Genomic DNA, 24530 nt, shown 5'->3' with positions numbered 1-24530 from the left:
CTAATACATTTAAGTCGTTTCACATAATGCAAAAGTAATATTTTTATGTTGAAAGAAATAAATTCAATTATCCTTAAAAAAAGATTCTTTTCTTAAAGAAATTAACAACTTAAAGTGTTCTTGAGATTTCACTAAAATTTGCATTAAAAAATTTCAAATTGATGTAACAGAAATCCTGAAAGTCTCCTCATAACAGGCTGTAAATCTACAGCCAATCTGCCTGTCACCTGGTAACCCATCTACATGACTCTCAACAAACACCAGATGACTTAAGGCTCAAGTAACAGAAAATTCCATAAACACGCAGTAATAGTTTAAAAAGTCATTCTAGCATGTATATCCATATATATATAGTTTTTTTTTGGGGGGGGGTCCGGTCGTGGGGCCTAAACTCTGGGCCTGGGCTCTGTCCCTCAGCTCTTCAGCGCAAGGCTAGCGCTGTACCACTTGAGCCACAGTGCCACTTCCTGCTTTTTCTCTTTTTGTTTATGTGGTGCTGGGGAATAGAACCCAGGGCCTCATGCATGTAAGGCAAGCGCTCTACCACTGAGCCACCTTCCCAGCCCTCTGGTGTGTATTTTTAAAGTAAATATTAAACCTTTCTGATCTTTGTTTCTGTAAATGCTTCAAAGATATTTCTAGTAATATTTTCTGAATTTCACACATAAACAAAAAAATGTACTTTTATGATTTTTTTCCTTAAAGAAACAAGAGCAATAATATATTAAGATAGTCAGTTAGGTTTATTAAACATAAAATATGCCTGTAAAAATGAAAGTAAAGAAGTACTAGTAGGCAGCTCTGTCTATCTCTGGGGAAACCTTAGGTGCAATTGCAGACCTCAGTTACAAACTATGGTGATTTAGCAGTGAAGCTGATGGATTTTAATTAAAACCTTCTGCAATCCTTAGCGGATTGGAAGCAAAAGAGTCAGAATTTTTAAGGAGATGAAAATGTAAGTAGAATTTACTGAATGCGTTTTGCTTCTACATTAGTGGTATCTTTTAGCTTCCGAAATACAGTTTCTATAAAATTCTCATTGTTTTTTTTCTTTTTTAAAGATGTTCCAAAAGAAAATTATTATAAAAAGTGAAAATATACAAACTAGAGAAAATAGTAAGGACATTCTTTCTCCCAAGTACCCATTATCCAACTTTAACAATTACTATTTATGGCAAATCTTGTTTTATCTATAAGATCGCCCACCTCCCAGTCATCCCAGACTATATTTACACAAATCTCAGACACCACATCTTTTTGTCTGTGGAATTTTAGTATGAGCTTCTAAAGGATACTATGAAATATACTGACAACAATAGCGTCATGTCTAGAAGGAAAAAATAATCCCTAACTTTCAGACTTCTTTTTTCTACAGTCATTTGTAGTTCCATATAAATTGATTTCCACGTCTCTCATGTCTCTTTCTCTAATTCTTTTTCTCTTTCCGACTCCATGCCCCACTTTCCCAGCATAAAACAGGAGCCTCAACAGAAATACATTACTTTGAGCCACAACTGCTGCTTTTTCTCAAATATCTTAATAAATTTTTCCTCCTTCCCTATTTTCTACTCCATACAGTATTTGGGGGAGTAAACTAGACCATATGTCCCATAGAATTCCCCGAGTCAATTTCCGGGGAATGGAACTTCGGTTACTTAACACACACCATTATGGTTTGGTTATCCAAGCAGTAGTGAAAGATGGGGGATTATAGTGCAAACAAACGAGCATACCAGAGGACCAAGTCATCATGACCAACATTAGAATAAAGATAGCACTTATGAGCAAACTGGAGAGGGCATTGCTGTGTGGTTTAATTACAGAAGTAAGTCACTATATCTTTGTTCAAGTACAATAAAGTGCTAAGCCCAATAAATCTTAAGTCTCCACAGGATGAATAGAAATTAGTACTTACCAGTCTTCATCTCAAGTAAGCGTTTTTTCTTTTGCTGGCGTTCCAGTCTTTCTTTCTCTGCTAATTCTTTGGCGATCCTGGCACGTTTTTCTTTTTCTATTGCTTCTTTTTTTTTGATGTTTTCTTTTATTGCTTGCTATTACAAACAAATTTGAAAAATGGTTAATTGCAACCTATGATGATTCTACAAGAGAAAGGAAAAACATCAATCTGAAATTATACCAAAAGTAGGCTTATGACTGAATATCTTTAGACAATGCTTAATTCTGATATTAGTAATAGTTATGTTTAAATATTAAAGAATGGTAAATGCTTAGTTTATATTATTCTTTAGAAAGTTATACACAAAACTCATGTTATAATCATTATGTATCGATAAATACTATTACATTTACAACACCTACATTGAAGTAGAATTAGCTAAAAGAGAGAAGGGAGATACAAACTAAAAATAAAAAAGCATTTAATTCACAAATCAAATCTGATTTCCAACATACATTTTCAAAAGCACATCTTACAATTTGTATGAGCCTTCCATATTTTCCCTGTTTATTAGGCACCAGGAAAATAGAAGGGCTGACACCTTGTAATAGTTACCTTTATATTATGTGCAATAATTTTTCAATGTTTCCAATATAGAGAGAAGTGTCATAAAGACAACTTTTGATCAAAATCAATAAGAACTGTTGATCAAAATCAATAATAACATGTTAATCAAAAAGATCTCAATACATATGTGATTAGCTACTTAATTTCCTATTTCTGAGTTTAATACCAATCAAGAAATGCCACTCATGAGGCATTAGTGTGAATTAGCAGGCAAATATGGAGTTCTGTAAGTACCAACAAACAGCATGACATCATCACATTACAATTTCCTACAGAGGCTGTATTTAAGTGCCAATGAAACCAAACAGATTATCACATTAGTTTATCACAACAATATTTTTAACAGTATTTAATTAAACTATAACTAAGTAGGTGACTTATGTCATTTTGGGGGAGACTTTCAATTTCTTCTTTACTATAATACACTCACCTTCCTTTGGTACTAATGATTAAACCCAAGTATCTACAAATATTAGGCAAACATTTTTCCATTGGTCCACTACACTGAGCCCTTTTTTAATATTCCAAAACTAATTCAAGTTATTTATTAGAAATCACATAATAATTTCTTTTGTTATTAGCCCAAACAAGAAAAGTACAAAGTAGAAAAAAGAAAATGTAGAGGGATATTAATGCACACAGCCATTTCTTTCATTAAGAGAGTAAATGAACTGTTCTAAGGTAAGTGAGGAAGAGCATGAACCAATGGATGTTAACTTATTTTCTATGAAAAAGGGGAAAATTGCCAGCATTATCTCCTGATTAAAAAAAAAACAAAAAAACAAAAAAATAAAGATTGGTTTCTGAAATTCAGGATTTCTCTTTTAGTAACACAAACTAGGGTTTCTTTACATCAACAGTGTGAATGTAGGCTCAGAGACCTACAAAACTATTCCCTGTTACTACTGTGAATAATAAACTATATTTGTCTCTGGGCCTATAGTGTTGTATTTTCTGCTAATATCCATGAAACTGTGATAAGTTAACTTGTGAGCCTGTCAGTAAGTAAACTCTCCAATTCTTCACAGTTCTTGATACGTGTCAGCACTAATAATTATCATCCTACTATAAAATACTGGGTGCAATAGAAGATGTTTTCATATGTGAGCACTTCAAAACTCAAATCTGGATTGAAATGTCTATGAAACACTGGTCAGTATTTCTTCATTGTAATGAAAGTGGTGAGAGGCAGAAAGTTGCAAGATTTGAAAGTGAACTATAGTTAGGATCTTCTACAATGCTGCCTTCTATATTATGGCCACATATGTTAAAAGCTATAAAATAATGTTTTGCTGAAAAAAAATCAATGTAACCTAGGGAAGTAGTAGAAGATATAAAACTAGACACTAAATATAAGCTCAAAGACAAATGTGCAGGTGTATACTCCTATAGGAGATGGGTTGAAAGACTGGATTATGATGTAGAAAAAGATAAGCAAATAGGAATAAAATGCATTTTTATCTGAGGGAAATAAAAACGATCTAATAATTTATCACATAGATAATTTATTAAAATAAATTTTATTAACATAAAAAGTTCTAATGCAAAACTACTTAAACGGCTAGATATACTTCAATGTGATCGTTTAATACGATATGACCATCTAATTTATGGAGCTTAGACCTGAAACATAACTGCGTATGATGGCCTATACAGAACTCTAGGCGTTCATAGTTCATACACAAACTGTCAAGACTAAAGGATACTCAGAGGATGAACCCAAAGATATGACTTCTTTGAACATTTAATATACGATTTATTGAAATGAATTCTAGGAAATGAAAACATGGGCTTTTTGTTTGCAATTGGTGGTAGTGGTCACAAGGGTATTTTTTTCTTTTTTTGCTTTTGATCTTATTTTTTTTAGTAGAAGCAAAAGGGGGATGCACAGAAAGAGGGATGAAGGGTGAGCAAATGCAATCATGTCTTTAGTATATGTGGAAAACGAGCAATGTAACCTGTGGGCAGGGATAGGAGGGAGAAACTGGGGGAAAGTAAAGGAAGGGGTGACATTGTTCAAAAAAAGAAATGCACTCATTACCTGATGAAATGGTAACCCCTAGGTGTAAGACCTTATGAATAATAATATTATATTAAAAAATAGGCCATCTATTAACAGATAACACCATTCAGGAATTCCAGTAGGCAATAAAAAACCAAAATTATTTTCCAAGCTCTATAAAAACGTTTACATTTAGAAATAAGTTCTGAATTCATTCTTAAAACTATTCTGTTGCAAGATAAGTACATTGTTGATTTTCATTTAGAAGTCTACCTCATTTAAAATGTATTTGTTTATGCTAGTATAATGGTTAGGATAGAAATTTTAGCACAAAATAGCAAAAAATTGCCACAGCTGGGCTCTTGGTATACAACTAGTATCTCAGTTCACATAGTAATTTGGGATTTTCTTTAATGCCAAATATTAAGGAAGAAAAGTAGCCTACATTTTTAGTAGAGAATGGTTATGACTTTAGATGCAATGGCGGCTTAGTAATCCTAAATTCACAACCAGAAAAGAAGTGAAGGATGAGTCAGGCAAATGAGGGTTGACTGTAAGACAATAACTAAAATATAAAAAAAAAGCAATTCATATTTAATCCATTTTATTTAACAAGAAATGTTATCACTCTGATAACATTCAAATCTGTATTCCCAAAAGATATCCTCTGAGTATGTCACAGTCTAGTGTATGCCTTTCTCTGAAAGATCTTCACACTTTACATATATGACAATGGCCTAGACAGGGTCAAAATTATAGCCATTGTTTGACTGTTTACATAAAATACAATAATCAACATGAGTTCCAAAGACTCAAATGATTTTTCATGGTATAGCAACATGTAAAATATCTAGATAAAATGCATATGAATACGTATAGATACCAAAAACATGTATGTTTTTAAAGAAAATGATACGCTTGAATCATTTTCCTTCTTAACTTCATTTTTGTTTTTGTGGGTGGGGAGGGGAGGCTAGCATGCTGGTACTAGAATTTGAATGGAAGGTCTTTCCCCCTCCCTTGGCTTTTGGATACTTTACCACTTGAGTCACCCCTCCAGCCTTTTTGTTGGTGAATTGGAGATGGAGTCTCAGACTCTTCTGCCAGGGCTGGCTTTTAACTGTGATCCATTGGATAGTAGCTTCTTAAGTAGCTAAGGCTACAGGCATGAACCACTGGTACCCAGGCATATTTTTAATATAACTGATATAATAGCAAAAACTTTACCAAAGCAGTTCAATTTATTACAGAATTACATATTTCCTTTTCAGTGAAATAAAAATGGCCCAAAGCCAATAAATTTAAAAGAATGCGTGTACATATATTTGTAAAATTTAGAAGTGTCTGGCACAAAGTAATGCCATATAAGTTGTGGTTTTATTATCATAAACATTAGTTTGAATTTTATGAAAATTTCATCATCCTTTATGTTAACATTGATGACTTGCTTTTTTCACTCAATATTTGTTTCTAAGGTTGATCCACATTTTTATGTATAAATTGTACTTTACTTTTATTGCCTATAATGGGAAGTAGTACTATTTATTATTCGATCCCTGGGATTTGGGTAGTTTCCAACATTTGGATTTGAGAAGCAAAAGCTCTATTTAAAGGTCTCACCTTGCATCAAGCTTTGGTCTGTGTCTTCACCAGTTTCAGTATGGCTTTGGCCTCTGATTAATATTTGATTGAGTTTCAACTACCTTTCATTTTTCTTTTTCTTTTCTTTTTTCGGTTGTGGGGCTTGAACTCTGGGCTTGGGTGCTGTCCCTCAGCTCTTCAGCTCAAGGCGAGCGCTCTACCACTTGAGCCAAAGCACCACTTCCGGTTTTCTAGTGGTTTATTGGAGATAGGAGTCTCATGGTCTTTCCTGCCTGGGCTGGCTTTGAACCGCAATCCTCAGATCTCAGCCGCCTGAGTAGCTAGGATTACAGGCCTGAGCCACCGGGCGCCAGGCTTACCTTTCATTTTTCCCTTCTTCCTTTTTCCTTCTCTCCCTCCCTTTGTTCCTTCCTCCATTTGTTCCTCCCTCCCTCCTTCCCTTCCCTTTTTTCCTTTTCTTTCTTCCTCCCTATTTCACCCCACTTTAACATTTTTGTCCTTGCCATTTCCTAAATTTTCTCACAAAAACAGTTGGAGTACCCAGGTCAGATGGCGACTTTTAAAATAGCTTGCTATATTATGGTGAGATAGATACTTAAGAGTCCCTAGTAAATAATATTCCGATAAGCAATATCTTAAAAAGTATTTTCCTTTTATAAGTGTTAATATTAATAGCTCAGGGATTGAATTTCTTAAACACTTGTATAATATGGAAGTTCATATAAACTATACATATTTGTATACTTTATACATATACATGCGTTTTAGGATAATTGGACAGTCATATAAAATCAGTCCTGACTAAAACACTCATAAAGACACATGTTAAACTGAAAACCAAGGATGTTTTTGATAATACAACTTTACTGACACTTTTAGAAATCATTTAAAAATATCTGGACTTATTGGTACATATTAGATAATATAAAAGCAGGATGAAAAATCCAAAGTCATAATGTTTTGTTTTAAATAACTGTCTGACACTAAAACAACATACGACTGTGCCTTGGTTTCCTATTTATGAAACAGGCAAAGGAGATGCCTAATGCAATAACATTTTAATAATTAAATGAGTTAATTCATTTATATGAATTCCATCATTTGTTGGTATATAGTAAATAAGAGTTCTATATAATTGTCAGCAAATATTTTTTACTGTACCACTAACCTGAAATATTTTCATTATTTCAATACATTATTAAGTACTTCAAACACATTTATCCAGGAACAATTCAAGGCAGAGCCAATTTTGTAGCTTCTATCAATATTATATGCTTCTCTTATGCATGGAAGTAGTCCCAGTTTTCACAGTTCCTATGAGAATATAAATGCTTTCTATTCAAAGATGTTGGAATTCGATGGTATACTAAGTTGATTGAGAAGATGCATAATACAAGCTGGATTACTTGGCAAAGAAGGTTGAGTGATGAATAAAATATGGAAGTCAAGATGTAGTTCTCAGCTTTCAGTCAAGCTATTATACCTCTAAGGACTTAATTAACATATGTATGCACATTGTTTTTAATATTCCCAAACCTAGTATATGTTATAAGCTTTTATTCTAGAAAAGAGAATTAGTTTTATTTCCTGCATTTTTCTACAAAGAATTGTGTTCTTAGACATGCTTGATATTTAAAACCTTGTGCAATGACACAATTAACACACCTACTTTATCCCAACTCACCAAAGTAAATGTTAAAATGTATACTTTGTTCCCTTCACAAAAGCTTAAGAGTTAGTGAATTTTCCAAGTATTATTTCACTTGGGAATTCGGTCTTACAAAATTCTATTAAAATAAAACAAGGATAGCATTAGACACTGACATTTCTTTTGGGTGTTAGGGTTTGAACTCAGGCTTTTGTGCTTGCCAAGAGGGCATTCTACTATTGCATGAGCCATGAATCCAGCCTTTGTGCTTTGGAAAGTTTTGAGCTAGGGACTCACTTTTTGCTCAGGGAATCTGAACTGTTCTTCCTACTTACAATTCCATTCATAGCTGGGATGACAGGTGGGAGCCATTAGATCCTAGCTAGATATTGAGATATATATATATACACACACACACACACATCTAGTACTTCATCCTTATTTCTTAGTCTTGGACTGTTTAAATAGGTTCATGTATCTGTATCATCATTTTTCAAAATATATCATTTATAGTTTTGGGGATATAAAGAATTAAGGAGGATTTCATTGCTTGAAAAAAATTGAAAAGTATTCCTCTTGAGAGTTACATTTCTCTCAACAATGACAGATATTCATGTTATATAAAGCAGATATAGCTCTTATCTCTTTCTCTGTCTCAGAGACAGGGGTTCGAACCCAGGGCCTTGTGCTTTAAGAACATTTTTCTGCTACTTAAGGCACATTCCCTGTAATTTTTCTTTCATTATTTTTCAAAAAGAGTCTTGCATTTATTGGCCCAGGTTTACTTGGATGGTAATCCTCCTATTTACTCTTCCTAAATAGCTGAGATGATAGGCACATTCCATTGCACTAAGATTTTTTACTTATTGAGTAGGGAATCTTAGGAACTTTTTGCCTGGGCTTACCTTGAACCATGAATGTCACAATCTCAGCCTTCCAAGAACATGAGATTTACTCAAGGTAAATACATATATATCTAACACATTCTCAATGAATGTCTTGGTTGGATCTATTTATCCTCAAGTAGGGGCTACAATCAAGCATACTTAATGGTTACTCTCTAAAAACTCCAGATGGCTTGCTTACAGGATAAAGTATATATTTTGGGAGGAGGGGAGGAAGCCTTAAGATATACGTATTCTCTAGATTTTTATAATAGAACAGAAAAGGAAACATTTTAGAATGAATATACCCACAGAAGCTTTTTTGGTCGGTTGTGGGGCTTGAACTCTGGGCGCTGTCCCTGAGCTCTTCAGCTCAGAGCGTCACTGCCAGTTTTCTGGTGGTTCATTGGAGATAGGAGTCTCACGGTCTCTCCTGCCCGGGCTGGCTTTGAACCGCGATCCTCAGATCCCAGCCTTCTGAGTAGCTAGGATTGCAGGCATGAGCCATTGGTGCCCAGCTTCACCGAAGCTTTTAGGGATACAGAACACAGCATGGCGCAAGTGGTAGAACACATGCCTAGAAAGTTCAATGTCCTGAGTTCAAACCCCAGTAAAAAATGGAAGAAAGAGTTCAAATGGGGAGGGAGGGCAGAAAGGGAAGGAAGGAACAAAAGAAGGAACGGAGGGAGGGAGTGAGGGAGGGAAGGAAGGAAGCAAGCAAGGAAGGAAAGAGAGTGAGAGAAAGAGTAAAGAAAGAAAGAAGTCAGACTGACTGACAGACATACATGCTCACATATCATTTCCCGTGTGACCTATATTTTTAAAGCCTATCAAAAAAATGAATCTTACAGTGTGTTTCTTTTTCCACTCCTTCCACACTGGAGTGAGAATATGTTTGTGTATGTGTGAATAGTGTGGAAGAGAGAAGACCATATTTGATGTACAAAGACTGTCACTTTATTCATTTGCCTGAAATTCTTAGTTCACATTGTTATCTTTTGAAATAAATGGGTTAATATATGTCATTTTTATGTATGTTATTCTCATCATTATGTCAGAATAGCTTAGCCTTTATTGTGTTACAGAATTTTGGTGAACAACAAAAAAAACTTTAAACTTACAAGGGAAACATAAATTACCAGTCATATAATTATATAAAGCCTGCCACTCAACAGTACTATACCTCTGAGCTAATAATAATAAATCCAATCAGCAAAGAGAAAAAGTCAGCTAATCGAACTATATTTTTACCATGAAAAAGAGTAATCATTAGATTATCAAAATTATTTTCAAAGTTGCAAACTCAAAATCTTCAACACCTACTATTGATTAAATTCCTTTAATAATAAAAAACAACTAAACAGTAAAAAGAAGAAAAATCATTTTTCTAGGTCTGAAGCCTGATAGCTCCAAGTATGATCTCAGAATAAGGAAGGTGCTAATGAAGACATAAATCCTATGTGAAAACACTCCAAATACAATTTTCAAGTCGTAAGCCCAACAAAATGAGCATGGATAGAAGATGTTTCCTATTATAGTTTCAGAAGCTGGCTCATAACCCTACTATAGAATTTGTTCATGATTTTCCTCCTTCTGACAACAAAATGATACGATCTACAAGATTCAGGGAGAGCTCATATTAAAGCTCAGGGTTTTCACAATGCTGCTACTATTTGGTCCACACAAAGTACTTAGTACACATGACATTCATAAGTGACAAGTATCTGATTTGTGTAAAGTAAATCGTTTAGTAAAACAGTTTTGTTCTACCTTCATTGTAAAAAAAAAAAATCATACTAAAAATACTCAAGTGGGATGACTTCATTTGGGGGCATGTTAATTCACTACTTCAGCCTGAGAATTGAGTAGAATAAATTGCATTGGATCAACATAGGCACAAAGATTAAATGAATTATAATGGATTTTGCATTTGTTTACCACCTGTATCTGAATTATATAAACAAAAAATCAACTTAAATGTCTGCAAATAGCATGAATAACAATTCTTTGGCAGAAGAAATGTAACCTTAATAAAATTGTAGAAATAATGCAAAGACAGAGATATATATGAGAAATAGGTAAGTTATAGCATTCTACATAGAAGAACAAGATAATGAAAAGGAAAGTATTTAAAATATTTCCCATAATTAAGAAAAAGGAAAGGTAAAAATATTATTTGTTTGTACAAATAATTTGCTGTGAGGGGACACAGACATTAAGCCATTTGATCAGAAAAACACAAAGTCCCTAAGAAACACATGCTGCTGTTACTTAAGAAAATGCGACTCATTAAGGTTCAGTGACTTGCCAAAGTCATGTCACTAATAATCTGTACAGAGAAGACTCAATGTAGTATTAATCTTAGCCACTGCTGCCTGCCTACTAGTGAGACAAACAACAAACTATCATTACTGAAAATAAATAAAAGACAAGTGAGGCCTGCCACATGAAGAAACCAAGCACATAAGAAATGAAATAATTTTATTTCCTGAGTATCATAAACCAGATGAGCATGTTCATAGTTTGGCACTTATGTCTATACTTATACAAATAAGAAACAATGAAACAATACAAGTCACCCAATTTGTGCCATAGTGATCAGTTTTAAAGCAAGAATTGTATTTTGCTGACCTACAGCTGTTAAATGAGACAAAGGATAGGAGAAGGTTTAGCCAGATTCATCAAAAATTTCCATACCAAGCTCAACTCATCCTGCAAAAGCATGCCATAATCTACTAAAATGGGTAGAGTGTCAATAGCAATAGCCAATAGTCAGTGACTAAGACCAAAAACAGTAAAAATACTAAATGATTATAAAATTCCAAAATACTAGGAGACTATAGGCATGAACATTACTTGGTATAAAGCTGAATGCCTGAAAGGCCACATATTTATCCTGCCTGTAATGGGAGGTTATTTATTTCCTCCTAGTAAGTCCTAGAGAACATAAAAACCTATTACAAAAAGGTGCTGTCTCTCTGGTCTTTACATCTTCCTAGCTCTGCAACAAAGCTTCATATTAACAGCATGTTACCATTAAAAGGGAATATTTCATATTTTGAAACTGAACCAACCTTCAAAACATTCTTCTATTACAAACTCTTGAATAAGGTAAATACAGTTAAATTACAAAAATCTTAAAAATTATGAGCCCAAATTTTCTTGCAATCTATAACCTGTAATATTTCTAAAGCAGTTAAAAGTACAGCCTTTGTAGTCAAACGGAGATCAGTTCAATCTTTGTCCCTATGAATTCAGAATTGGTTCTACAAAGGCCTGGGGCTTTGCTACCTTGGAGGTACCTCACCTGTTACATGTTTCACCTCACAATATGTCATAATAGGGGACATTACATGTAAAGCACATAGCCTAAGGTCTAGCAAGAAGCAAGTACTCAATCAGTAGCATTTGTTTTGGATTTTCTCCTGTTGAAAAGGCAGATAAGAATATAGATAAATGAAAATAGAATCCCAACCAGCATGAATTTGGGGACCGTAAGATAAAGTATGAATATATATTAAATTACTGTTACAAATAAAAATGGCTACAATTTTATTTGGGGGCAGGAGTTAAGTTTCAAGTTAGCTCCATGAGTCAGTTACACATTTAATGGGAATTAAGATGTAGATAGATAGACAGATAGATCTTGCATTAATTGTATAACTATGTCTTTATAGATACATACAGATACATCTTCCATTAAATGTGTAACTATCTATTTAGATCTATCTATCTATCTATCTATCTATCTATCTATCTATCTATCTATCTATCTATCTATCTATCTATCTATCTATCTATCTATCAACCAAACTCTATTTAGTACAGTCTCTGGAACCAATCAGACTAGATTGATTCCTTTAATGCTGTGTTATGATGGGCAAGTCAGGATCTTTCTACACATCAGTCTTCCTATCTATAAAAAAGGGCATGGAAGTATACATACCATATTGGGTTGTGATAAGGATTAAATGAAGTGAATATAGCAGCACACATATGATAATGTTGCTATATGTATTATCTACTAAAGTATATCACCTATTGATCATCAGCAATCATAAACTTATTCATTATATATGTTATGAAATATAATAGATACAGAAAAGTGTAGAGGATAGATACAGATCTTATGAGAAGATACATATAGACTGAGCAGACATTAGAAGGGTGAATATTATGGTTTTGCCAGGCAAGTGAAGAGGAAGTGTTCTAGGAATAGGAAACAGTATGTAGGATGGCCAGTAGTTCAGAGAAAATATTCCACAGGAAACTGCCATCATGAGAGTGTGTGTGTATGTGTGTGTGTGTGTGTGTGCGCACGCGTGTGGGTATGTGTATGTGCATGCATATAATAGATCGATAGACAGACAGACAGACAGACAGACAGAGAGACAGACAGACAGACAGACAGACAGACAGACAGATAGATAGATAGATAGATAGATAGATAGATAGATACACACATATATACACACATATGGTAAGGACATGGCTCTATCTCCATTTCCTCTATTATAAATAAAACTTAGTTCCTTCATAGCCAGAATTCCTAAATGCCAATGGAATGAAGTAACACAGTCAACATTTTAACAGGATATGAAAACATATGCAAAAAAAATTGAGAAAAGAAAAGGTCTTATTCTGTATTCCAGGCTAGCCTTAAACTTGTCATCTTGGGCCTTCAGGATATTAGGACTACAGATATGAGCCAAAACACACACTTGTAATTATACACATTTACCTATCATATTAACAATATTTTCAAATAGAGACTTTTAATACATAAACATTCTGTGCTATATTCCTAATAGTTTCATACTAACACTAAAAATTTGTCAATGTGTTTTGCTACTGGCTGACACAACATAGCCCAGAATGGACTCAAGCTCTTAATCCTGACCAAGGTTTTTTCCATTTGTTTGTTGGTTTGTTGTTTTTTAATAGAACATCTTTTTGAGGAATCTGTTACCTAGACTTCAGCCACCCAATAAGCCAGATTGACATAGACAGAGAGTGGCCCAGAGTACTAAATATTGACTGTAAATCATGTTGTTAGCATAACCTATGTAGGTTGATCGAAGGTCCAACATGTACATAAAATACTCTTTTATCAGGACTTTGAGGCAAGCACTCAGAGGCCAGTCAGGGTCAATCCTTTCCTTGGAATACAAAGGTTTGGAGATCCCTACACATACTGAATCAATCCTTCATTGTAAAAGAATTTACTGAGCAACTTTGATATGCCATAAAGTATGATAGAAATTTTTTAATATGTTTTCTAATTTGGTATGTGTACACTCTTGCAAAAGAGAAACAAAATAATATTCTGTTTTACAATTTTGGAAACAGGCTCAGGAAAGTAGAAAGAGTATTAACAAACACAACTACTGTGGTATCCAAAAATAGCTCTCTTGGATTGTGAAGGTTTTGGTAACTTCATCAAGCCATACTGTCTCATAACACATTTCACAATTTAAAGAATACATCGTACAGAACATGATACATATAGGATGTCATCAGTAGAATTGTCAAATTCATATCCAGTAGTAAAAAAATTGTGAATTATTTGGAATTTGTGAAAAGAATAAACTAGAGTTGAAAGTAAACACATTTATTTTTTATGTAAACTACTTTTTCTTTTTTTAAAAAGTTGTTTTTCCCCCCCTGGGTGTCAGTGGCTTATACTTGTAATCCTAGATACTCAAGAAGCTGAGATCTGAAGATCATGTTTCAAAGCCAGCCTAGGCAGGAAAGGCCATGTGACTCTTATCTCCAATTAGCTACCAGAAAACTTGCACTGTAGCTCAAAGTAGCAGAGCACTAGCCTTGAGCAAAAGAGCACTGGGGCAGTGCTCAGCGCTCAAGTTCAAGCCCCACAGCCAACCAAAATATTAAAAGAGGATGTTAAAGCACCTGGCTATATCATTAATAAACATAACCTAGTCCAATAAAGTTAGCAGCAAAATTTCCCATAGATTAAAAAGAACCAGCCTTTTAAAGTCAATCTTACTTTGTACCTCAAAACTTTTTAATTCTCACACACACATGTGCTAAATACAGAAATACTTATTTAAGAATAACAATTTTTCCTTCCCTTGTAGAAATGTATCACCAGTTTCCCTAGGGAGACAACAATGCCTTCTTTAGAGTGTGTGTGTATGTGTGTGTGTGTGTGTGTGTGTGCGTGTGTGAGTGTGTGTGTGTGTGTCCCCAATCTAATCAGCTAATATTTTTCAAAAGATCTTTTTAATGTCTAAATGAAAGGATTCTACATCAAAGACCTGACCTCCCTATTAAAGTATCTAAAGGAAACCCTAGGAATGTAAAATCTATTCAAAGAAAAATCACAGGTAGCTTATTGTACAATGCATTAAGAAAAGAAGAGGGGGAGAAAAGCTTCATAAAAGCTGCATGGAATTTGGTAAAATTATACCACAAAAATACAAATCGATCCTAAGGATAAAGAAGCAAATTCATAGCCAAAAACTTACTACAAAAGTGTTCTGTAATCAGCCAGCAGGGAGTCTTTATGAAAAAACTTAAGAATTCATCACTTTTTCAATCAAAATTTCTGATTACAGCTTAATGTTGGAAAGGCCAAAAAGAGAACAAACCACACATTTTTCAATAGACTTAAAGTCTGAAATTTTTAAAACTACCTTTCAACATCAGAAAAGGTAGATGCAACAACAGACAACAAAGAAATAAAATATTAGATGAATAGTATACATAAAATACATAACAAAATGTAGCTCCATTTTAACATACCATGAACATAGTTCTGAAAGTATTCAAGTCAGAAAGGAAATCTTCCACAGCCACCTTCTTCATGTCAACAGCATAATATCCCATCATGCTCTGGTATGACTGTTCCATGCTTTCCAGTAATTTAGAAAGTTTATCATACTGTACTTTAGCACTGATAACAAAGCTGTATTTTATAGTTAAGGTTCTCAGAACTTTAAAAATGCTTTAGGAAAAAAAATCCATAGCTACAATTTTTTTAGCCTGAGTTATCACTAAAGTAACTTCCCAATCTCTGTCAGTTCTTTCAGAGTTAATCATATTTAAAATGTAGTCTCTACTGTGCAGGTAAAGAATCTTAAATTCAAGTTCTAATTAGCTTTGGAAAAGCAACCAGAAAACTAAATATAAATATATATATATATATATATATATATATCTTCAATATAATGGAGCTCAAAAACTCCCCAATTAATCATAATGCTAATCTATATCATGAAGAATTTAAACTTATGGTTCAGTTGTTAAGATTGTATAATGGAAATGATACTGAAATTTACAATCACTGAGAAAATCACTGAATTGTACAAGGTTTAGTTCACAACTTATATTTTGTGTGCCTACAGACAAGGTCTTCCCTCCCTTTGCCTTGACTTTGTAATCTACAAAATGGGAATGATAATACTGCCTACCTCATAGAGCTGTTTTGAGGAGTGAGTAAGTACATATTAGCAACCTTCTTAGAAAAGAGATGAAACAATACCGGCATATATAAATCATTTTAATTACTATTGACCTCTTATTATAATGTATTTATAAGTTTTCATGAAGTACAAACTTTTTACATTATGCAAGCAAATTAATGTTTTTGCTTCCCTTTTGAAAAATGAAGATATAACTTCTAGGTATGTCACATAGAATTGTTTTTTCACTTATTTCTGACAATATAATAATAAAACTGAATCTCTAACATATTTTGAAACAAACTATTTGAAAATTATTGCAGTAAAATATAAAAATCATGCATTATTTTGAAAAGATGTTTCTCAAAGCATCAGTCATGCCCAGCACCGCTGGCTCATACCTGTAATCCTAGCTTCTCAGGAGGCTGAGATCTGAGGATAAAGGTTCAAAGCCAGCCCAGGCAGGAAAGTGTGTGATACTCTTATCTCCAATAAACCACTAGAAAACTGGAAGTGGCTCTGTGGCTCAAGCAGTAGTGCACTCTCCTTGAGCTGAAGAACCCAGGGACAGCGCCCAAGCCCAGAGTTGAAGCCCCATGGCCAACAACAACAAAAAAGCCTCAGTCACAATTTCTTATGGGTCCATTAAATTGAGACATTTAAAGAAAGAAACATAGTCTAACTTACCAAAGTTGTCTTATCTTTGACTAACAAAAAATGTATAATAAGCATTAGCAAAACTGGAAACAAACTGGATTCGGACTAAGAATGAATAAAAAATTGGACTAAACGTATCTAAAAAGAACATTTTCCACAATTTCAAAAATAATGTGGTTCTTCAATTTATAACTGTTTTGGCAGGCCCTTTCTTCTGAGAGAGAATGAAAGAAATATGGAAAAGAAAGCAGTGCAGCCAAATAGGAAGTGAAGCCAGTACATGGGATAACAGCCTAATAACACAGCTTAATAATACTATTATATCTCAGTCAGTCACAGCTCACTTATTTATACTTCTAATCAGTTTCTCTTCTATTTCTGTTTCTTGTCTGTGTTGCACTTAGTATTATATGTACCATGTACTGGAGAGAAGGGGACCAGAATGCAGGGAATCTAGATTCTAAAGTGAGAATTGATCTTTTCAATGACCTACAAAATGCATAAATCTGTATGTGATTCAGTTCATATTCTGAACAGCCAGCTTTTTCCTACAGTTTCCAGGCACTTAATAATGCCAGTGTCTGGTGTATTTACATATATTATATAATATATAACATATAAAATACTTATATAACATATATTTCATGCATTATATATATTTTTTTTTTTGGTCGGTCATGGGGCTTGAAATCTGGGCCTGGTGGGGCTTGAACTCTGGGCCTGGGTGCTGTCCCTGTGCTTTCAGCTCAAGGCGAGCACTCTACCACTTGAGCTACAGCTCCACTTCCAGTTTTCTAGTGGTTTATTGGAGATAAGAGTCTCATGGGCTTTCCTGCCTGGGTTGGCTTTGAACTGTGATACTCAGATCTCAGCCTCCTGAGTAGCTAGGATTATAGGCGCGAGCCGCCGGCGCCTTGGTTGCATGCATTTTATATTATGCATAACAAATTTATACAATATATATAATCATCTTATCGTAGCTGGAGGAATAGTTATTTTATATAAGTACACTTGAAAGGTAGGCAAAATTATCATTAAGTGAAATCTGTAATCACTTACATTGTGATATAATCATTCAGATGTCAATAGACTGTAAGTTAATTTACCTTGGTCAATCAGTAAAACCTCACCTAAATTTATTTATGCCTTCAGTAGAATATGTCCTACAGGGATTATTATATTTTCTTACATTTCCTACCAAAAAGAGAAACTCATTTTTCTTGTTCAGATTTATCAATCAAATACCTTTTCAATCCTTCCTCTTTTGTGATCTCCTCTCATCTGCATACCTATTAGCAACTTTTTGTTCCACTTCAAGTATGGAAATTCAGACACATTCTTACCATGGGATCTGAAATCAAGTTGTATGCTGTCCTTTCCAGTCTAATTATTTTATGGGGCTGTGTTCTTATCATATTTCTAGGAAATGTGGTCCTCTTTCCTTCCTGTTCATTTTCTAGATGTTAAGTTCCACATTCTTAGCTATATCAAGTGACATTGGTGCCAAGTACTTATTTCACCCCAGTACTAATACTCTTAAACTTTGGCGGGAAGGGTAACAAGTATCCTTGAAGTAATTTAATAAAAAGACACAGAACCTGTACTTGTAAAATCATACTGTGAAGAGCTAACAGAGTCCTGAAAAAGCTAACCCTGACAATAGGTTGAGGACATTATGTTGGCTAGTGTCTCTAATCGGATAGTTTGATAGCTTACACACATCATCGTTGTATGTAAGGCACTGAATATGAACGAGGCACTTCGCTAATAATCTTATCCAGATAGCTGGGTATAGGCCCATTGTCAAGAATTCATTTGTTAGACAGTGTAGAGTAATGCAATGATACTTTTTAGATTCTCAGGTAAGAACTGAAACATCAGGTAAGTAATGAAACATAGACATATATCTGGAGGGCTAGGAATGTGGCTTAGTGGTAGAGTGCTTGTCTAGCATGCATGAAGCCCTGGGTTCATGATGATTCCTCAGTACCACAGAGTACACACATACACTGTGGCTCAAGTGGTAGTGTGCTCACCTTGAGCAAAAGAAGCTAGGGACAGTGCCCAGGCCCTGTATTCAAGCCCTAAGACTGCAAAAGAGAGGAGAGGACAGGATAGTAGAGGAGGGGAGGGGGAAGGGAGGGGAGTTGGAGTGAGAGGGAGAGGAAGAAGGAGAAGGAGAGGGGCAGGGAGAGGGAGAGGCAGAGGCAGAGAGGAAAAAGAAGAGGGAGAGAAGAAAAAGAAGTATATCTGTACATACTGAGAAAAATAGTATATTTGTCTCAAAAGATATGCTAGAAAAGATGACCAAAAGTCAGAATCACAAAAATGGCATGATTTTGTTCCAACAGCTAAGGAGCTTTTAAGTTAATTTTCTTATCATTATTATGTATAAAAAGAGTTTTCTCCCAAAGGAAATGAAATGGAGTTCTGAATAACTGGAACTACCCATAAGAATGGTAAAATTGTGATTAAACTGAAACAATTTTGGAAATAGCCTAATTAATCCTTAGAACATTAAAATGACTGTCTAATCGGATAGAATAACTGGGTACATGAATAAGGCACACTACATCAGTTTTGATGGGCTACTCTCTCATTAAGAGATAGTGAAACATTCAGATTAAAAAAAATCATTATCATCATCCAAAATAAAAATGAAATGTAGATGCTCTTATGCCAACTGTTAAACTCTAAATAAAAGTAATGTCACTGTCAACAGTAGTTAGACTTTAATTATTTTTTCTCAGTACCAAGTTTTATATTCACAAAGATCTTCAAAAAATGTAAAACACTTAAGAAAATAAACATTTGTTAAAATTCATTGCAAAAATGTGAATACATGTTCGAATTTTGTGATGCTTTGAAAAAAAACTATTTCCTTTTTCTTTACCTTTATCAAAACTAAGGACAAATTCTCATTAATTTCTACCTGACCTACTGCAATCTTCCTATTTGAAAGATACATGACAATCATCAGATCTGTGTTCTCATGAATTAAACCACAAATATTTAGCAACTGAGAGCGTGTCTTATATGGTATGTAAACAAGTCTTATTATGGTACTCTTATCCTGGTTTGTCATATTCCTGCTTATATCCAAACTATGTCCAACAACTAGATTCCACATTCATTGTTAGGTAATTTCCCCCATGTTCAACTATCAGCATGAATGCCCATTATTTCCTTCACTGACACAACTTACAAGGCCAGTTTCAGTTAGTGCTACATGCTACATACTTTGATGTCTTAAAAATCAGAGAACAAGAAAATATTTAGTAAGTATTCACTGAATTTGCTGCATTCCAAACACTTTTATAGGCACCTGACATAAGAGCAGTAGCTAACAAGATAGGAACAATCTCTGTAGTCCTGAAATATAACTTCTATGATGTGAAGATATAAGGTAAGTGAATGGCAATTCATATAATGACAAATATGAAGAAAATAAAAAATTTTGAGGTTATCCAAAGTGTCAGAAGCCAGACAGGTAAAATAAGAGAGCTAGATAAAATGGGGACAGATAAAATAAGAAAAATCCTGACTAAAAAGGCGAGGTTGATTAAAACTACTGGGGCATGATGTATAAAGCACAGAGAATTAAGTTGTATACATGGTCTCATAAGAGTAATGAACTCAAGACAACGAAATGATCATTGAAAATCTGAGAATTCATGAAGGATGAGATGCAGGGTATTTAACCTAGATTTTAAAAGTTTATAAAGAATTCATTAAGTGGAAGAGAAGCAAGAAAAAAGCAGAAAAAGAAAGGGATGAAAGAGGCAGAAGACTAATTCAAGAAAAGAAATATTTTCTGCAACAAATCAATTACCTAACTGCCCACTTTTGTAACTCAGCCATATGTTACACAGGCTTACATTTTATAAATTCTATTCTTCCATTTTTACTTCCTAGACATAGTTGAATTAAGGAAAAATGTTTAACAAGTTCCTTAACCTGTAAAATCCTCAACTTCGTGCACAGATATTCTACTATAAAGGACACAAAAAAGTATTTTCAATGAATTTACTGGAGTGGTTTTATTGTTTTCCCAGTAATTGCAGACAAGCTTAAAACATTGCTACATTATGGAACAATAAAAAAGAGAATGGGATTTCAATGAAGAAATTAAAAATATACATAACACAAGAGTCATGTAACTCCCTTTGTAAGTTATAGTAAATACAAAATTATATACATGTCTTGCATGTTTTTGTGTTTGTTTTTCCTAAGAGGCTCAGCAAAGGCAAAGAAAATAGAAAGATAAGTGGCTGCGCAAGGAGAATTTCAAGGGCATGGTCTGAAAATTATTTGTATTGTTCTTAAAATAAGAAATATTACAGAATTTAAAGGTCAAAGAATGCAACAAGCACTGTGTGACATAAATCTTGGTATTTTGAATTTCTCACTGATAAGAATTTAATAAGTATGCACACCTCACATAAAATAGTTTGTATATAACAGTACTGATGACTGCACTTCAAATTTGTTTCGCATTTTTCAAGCAATTGTTCACTGAAGCAATTGAATAATTACAGTTCTGACTAGGGTTAGCAACTAAAAAATAATATAAAAAAGCCAATGATATATGAAAAAATTGTTTATGCCTTTTAAAGGAAGTATAAAATTTCTATTTTAGATGTTATAAAGTAGATGTCAAGTGCATATGTACTGACAAATTAAAACACAATATAATATGCAAGTGAAATTTCATATTCTAACAGTTGACTCTAATTTAAAATAATCCAATAAACAATAAATCACTAAATCATGATCATTTAGAGTAAATTTATACTTACAAAGAATCATCTTTTAACAAGTTAAATACAGATTCTTTCAGAATTGGTCCACTGAGCCAAACAGCTGATTTATGCTTCAATTAATAAGCATTTAAACATAAAACACAAAGTTCAAGTATTAACAAACTTCAGTTAGTACATTTTGATTTATTGTGCATTTTGGCTTCCATACATTTCCAAGACCCTAGAAGCTTACAACTTGTCATCTTAATAAGATTAGTATAAATGCAGTTAATATTCAAAAATCTGACTGGTTGTCAGTCCTAATTAAAGTAAACAAAGTCTTGAAATGAATATATTTAATTACTTCAAAACTAGTATGCCTAACGAAGATGAAAAGCAAACGAGAACAATCTAATCTCGGCAAAGAATATTTATGATTATAAGCTTTGTCAATAGCAAAGTGCACCAACTGTTCATATATCTGACTTCCAAGAGATACATAAATGCTAATCAGTTCATTAGAGGCTGCAAGGTTGTGATATTTAGCGACAGGATACAGTAGCTTTCTTGTCCATAGAGTATAATTGTACTCAGAATGAAAAACTGTTTCCAACAAAGCATCATCCTTCCTGTTTCTGATTTCCTGCTGGCTGCTTTTTATGAGCTGCATACCTTTCAAGTAGCCAACATCATTCAGCTTCTCCTGTCATAGGAATACAAATGTGGATATGTCCTGAGACCCTCTGCTGAGCACCTATAGCCTTTCCTCTGGGTTCATGAATTCAGCCACAGTCAAGAAAACTGAGCTTCATCATTAGTGCATTCACAGGGTAATACTAAAAGCTATATGTAAGCAAAATCTTTTCTAAAATGCCTTCTATCTATGGGACTAAAACACTACTCCAACCAATATTTAAAACACTAAAATGTCACGTGTGGGAACATTCTAACTTGATCAAAAGATTTAGAGATGATGAGAATGATAGAATTCTGAAATACTGTATTCACTCTTAAAAAAGCACACTTGGTCAAATGAGGAGTCAGTACTAAAATATGTTTTTGGTGGATAAATACAGACCTCTTGTTTACTTTAAAAAAGCAAAAGAAAGAAGAAAGCCTTACCCAGTGTGTGGTGATAAAAGCATCTTCTCAATAAGAAGCTGGATGTATGTGGGGATAGGGGAGTGAGGAGGGAGATACAAAAGAAAACACACACATTAGCCTGAACTGATTGTTGCTGGAGTGCATTTTTATGGTATTTCCCAACAGAGGCAGTGAAGGAAAGCTAAAATTGACCTAATTCACAATTAAAATGAAAGCATATGCAATAAAATCGAAGATGAACCAAATAATACTTTTGTGAGTTATTAAGTCTCAAGGGATAAAAAGTAGAAAGAGGAAAAAAGTTGTTATTTATTTCAAATATATGAGTAAAATAAAACATTGAGGGTGTCTATAACAGTGTATTTTCGAAGTGGGTTATCTTTTCAGATAGAATTTAGAAGTCCATATGGACTTTTAATAAGACTTTATTGCAACATAAAAATATCTAATATCATATAGTGGTTTGCACTCAACATTAGTTTCAGAAAACAAAGGGAATAATTATTTTAGACACTCATTAAAGATTAAACTATAAAAGTAATAATGAAGGTAACTGAATACTAAAAAAACAGTATACAAGCTTCATGTTTTTAAGTTACATTTATATGTATAAATGAAGACATATACTTGTCAATTTCATGTTTTGGTTAGGAGAAAATAGACAAGTAGTTACTGTGACAAACTACATTTTGATTGTGTAACTACATAGTATTTCTAAAGACAATATAATTTTTTTTTGCCAAGTCATTTAGTTTCTAATATATATCAACCCTTGAAGCTGACTAGCCAGGCTGTGAGTTTATGCAGCCTGTATCTCCTGAAACATTTCAAAAATATCTAAATGTTGGGTTAGAGGTGGGGCTCAGTGATAAGAGTACCTGCCAAGCAAGCCTTGTGAGACCCTGAGTTCAACCTCTCATGGCTTTCAATTCAAACATCCTCAAACTAATCATTTTGTACCATGAACATCAGAAGAAAATAAGGCATATGAAAGGAAACAGAACCAAAAAAAGTTCTATTAACCAAACAGGTAAAAAGGAAAAAAAGAAACACAGGGTTTGTTATTCACAACAACAACTTTGCTGACTCTTTATAAATAGAAAGCAAAGGTTAAAAGTTCTATAGTTTGGCACCAGAAAATGATCTTGGGTTATGCAAACACAGTTATCATGTTAAATAAATCAAAATTCCAGCTGACTAGTGACTTATTTAGATATCAGAAGGATATGGACATCTTTGTCACAAACTTGTCATGCAAGTCCTCAGGAGGGGGAAAGGTTTCCAAATCTTTCTCAAGCTGTTGAAGTTGCCTTCCCATCTGCTTCAAATTCTTTTCCAGCGTTTCTACAGAGACTGGAAAGAAAGTGTATTAAATGCCTTGAAAGGACAAAATTATAATATATGAAAGGTAAAACAATCTAGAAACAAAACATTTGTAAAAAACTTCATAAGAATGCAAAAAATTCATTATATAAAGTTGAATTACATTACCTTTTGACTTTAAGCCAAGTTACAAAGGAAATTCAATAATAGATGCTTTAAAATATAAGAGAAAATCTAAGCAATGCCCTCCAAGCAAACCATATTTAAGAAGTAAGTTTTTATAGTTCTTTACCTGTACAAATGTTACCAATCTATTCAGATGGAGAGGTAATTAAAACTTGTTAAAATTACATTTATTCAAATATAATTTAAACTATTTTCAAACTATCTTTTGAGAGGGTAGAATATTTGGGATAGTTGGGATAGGGAAAAAGGGTCAAGCTAATCTACAATAGGAAAGAAAAACAAGTATCAGAGGAGGCTCTCTGTGTTTATTATCTAACATTGAACAATATTTCATTTGAAATAAATTTGCTCTAAAAGTGCACATGAACAACCAATAATAATTCAGGGCACTAAAGTACTGACAGTACATATGGGCTTCCCACCAAAAAGCC

The 24530-nt window shown here is 33.7% G+C and overlaps 1 protein-coding gene across 1 annotated transcript in view; it reads right to left on the bottom strand.

Annotated features, from left to right (window-relative positions):
* The window catches only part of Diaph3 (diaphanous-related formin 3), a 450644-nt gene that overhangs the window by 137272 nt on the left and 288842 nt on the right, over window positions 1–24530 (bottom strand). The window contains exons 23-25 of the mRNA XM_013010947.1: window positions 23819–23943; window positions 15429–15593; window positions 1916–2051 (exon numbers count right to left, since the gene is read on the bottom strand). Of these exons, the coding sequence (XP_012866401.1) occupies window positions 1916–2051; window positions 15429–15593; window positions 23819–23943 (426 nt within the window). The remainder of the gene's footprint in view (window positions 1–1915; window positions 2052–15428; window positions 15594–23818; window positions 23944–24530) is intronic.

Source organism: Dipodomys ordii, unplaced genomic scaffold, assembly GCF_000151885.1.
Source record: "Dipodomys ordii isolate 6190 unplaced genomic scaffold, Dord_2.0 Scaffold1, whole genome shotgun sequence".
In the NCBI taxonomy this organism is placed as follows: Eukaryota; Metazoa; Chordata; class Mammalia; order Rodentia; family Heteromyidae; genus Dipodomys; species Dipodomys ordii.
The sequence above is the reverse complement of the archived record's forward strand: the minus strand, read 5'-3'. Positions and strand labels throughout refer to the sequence as shown.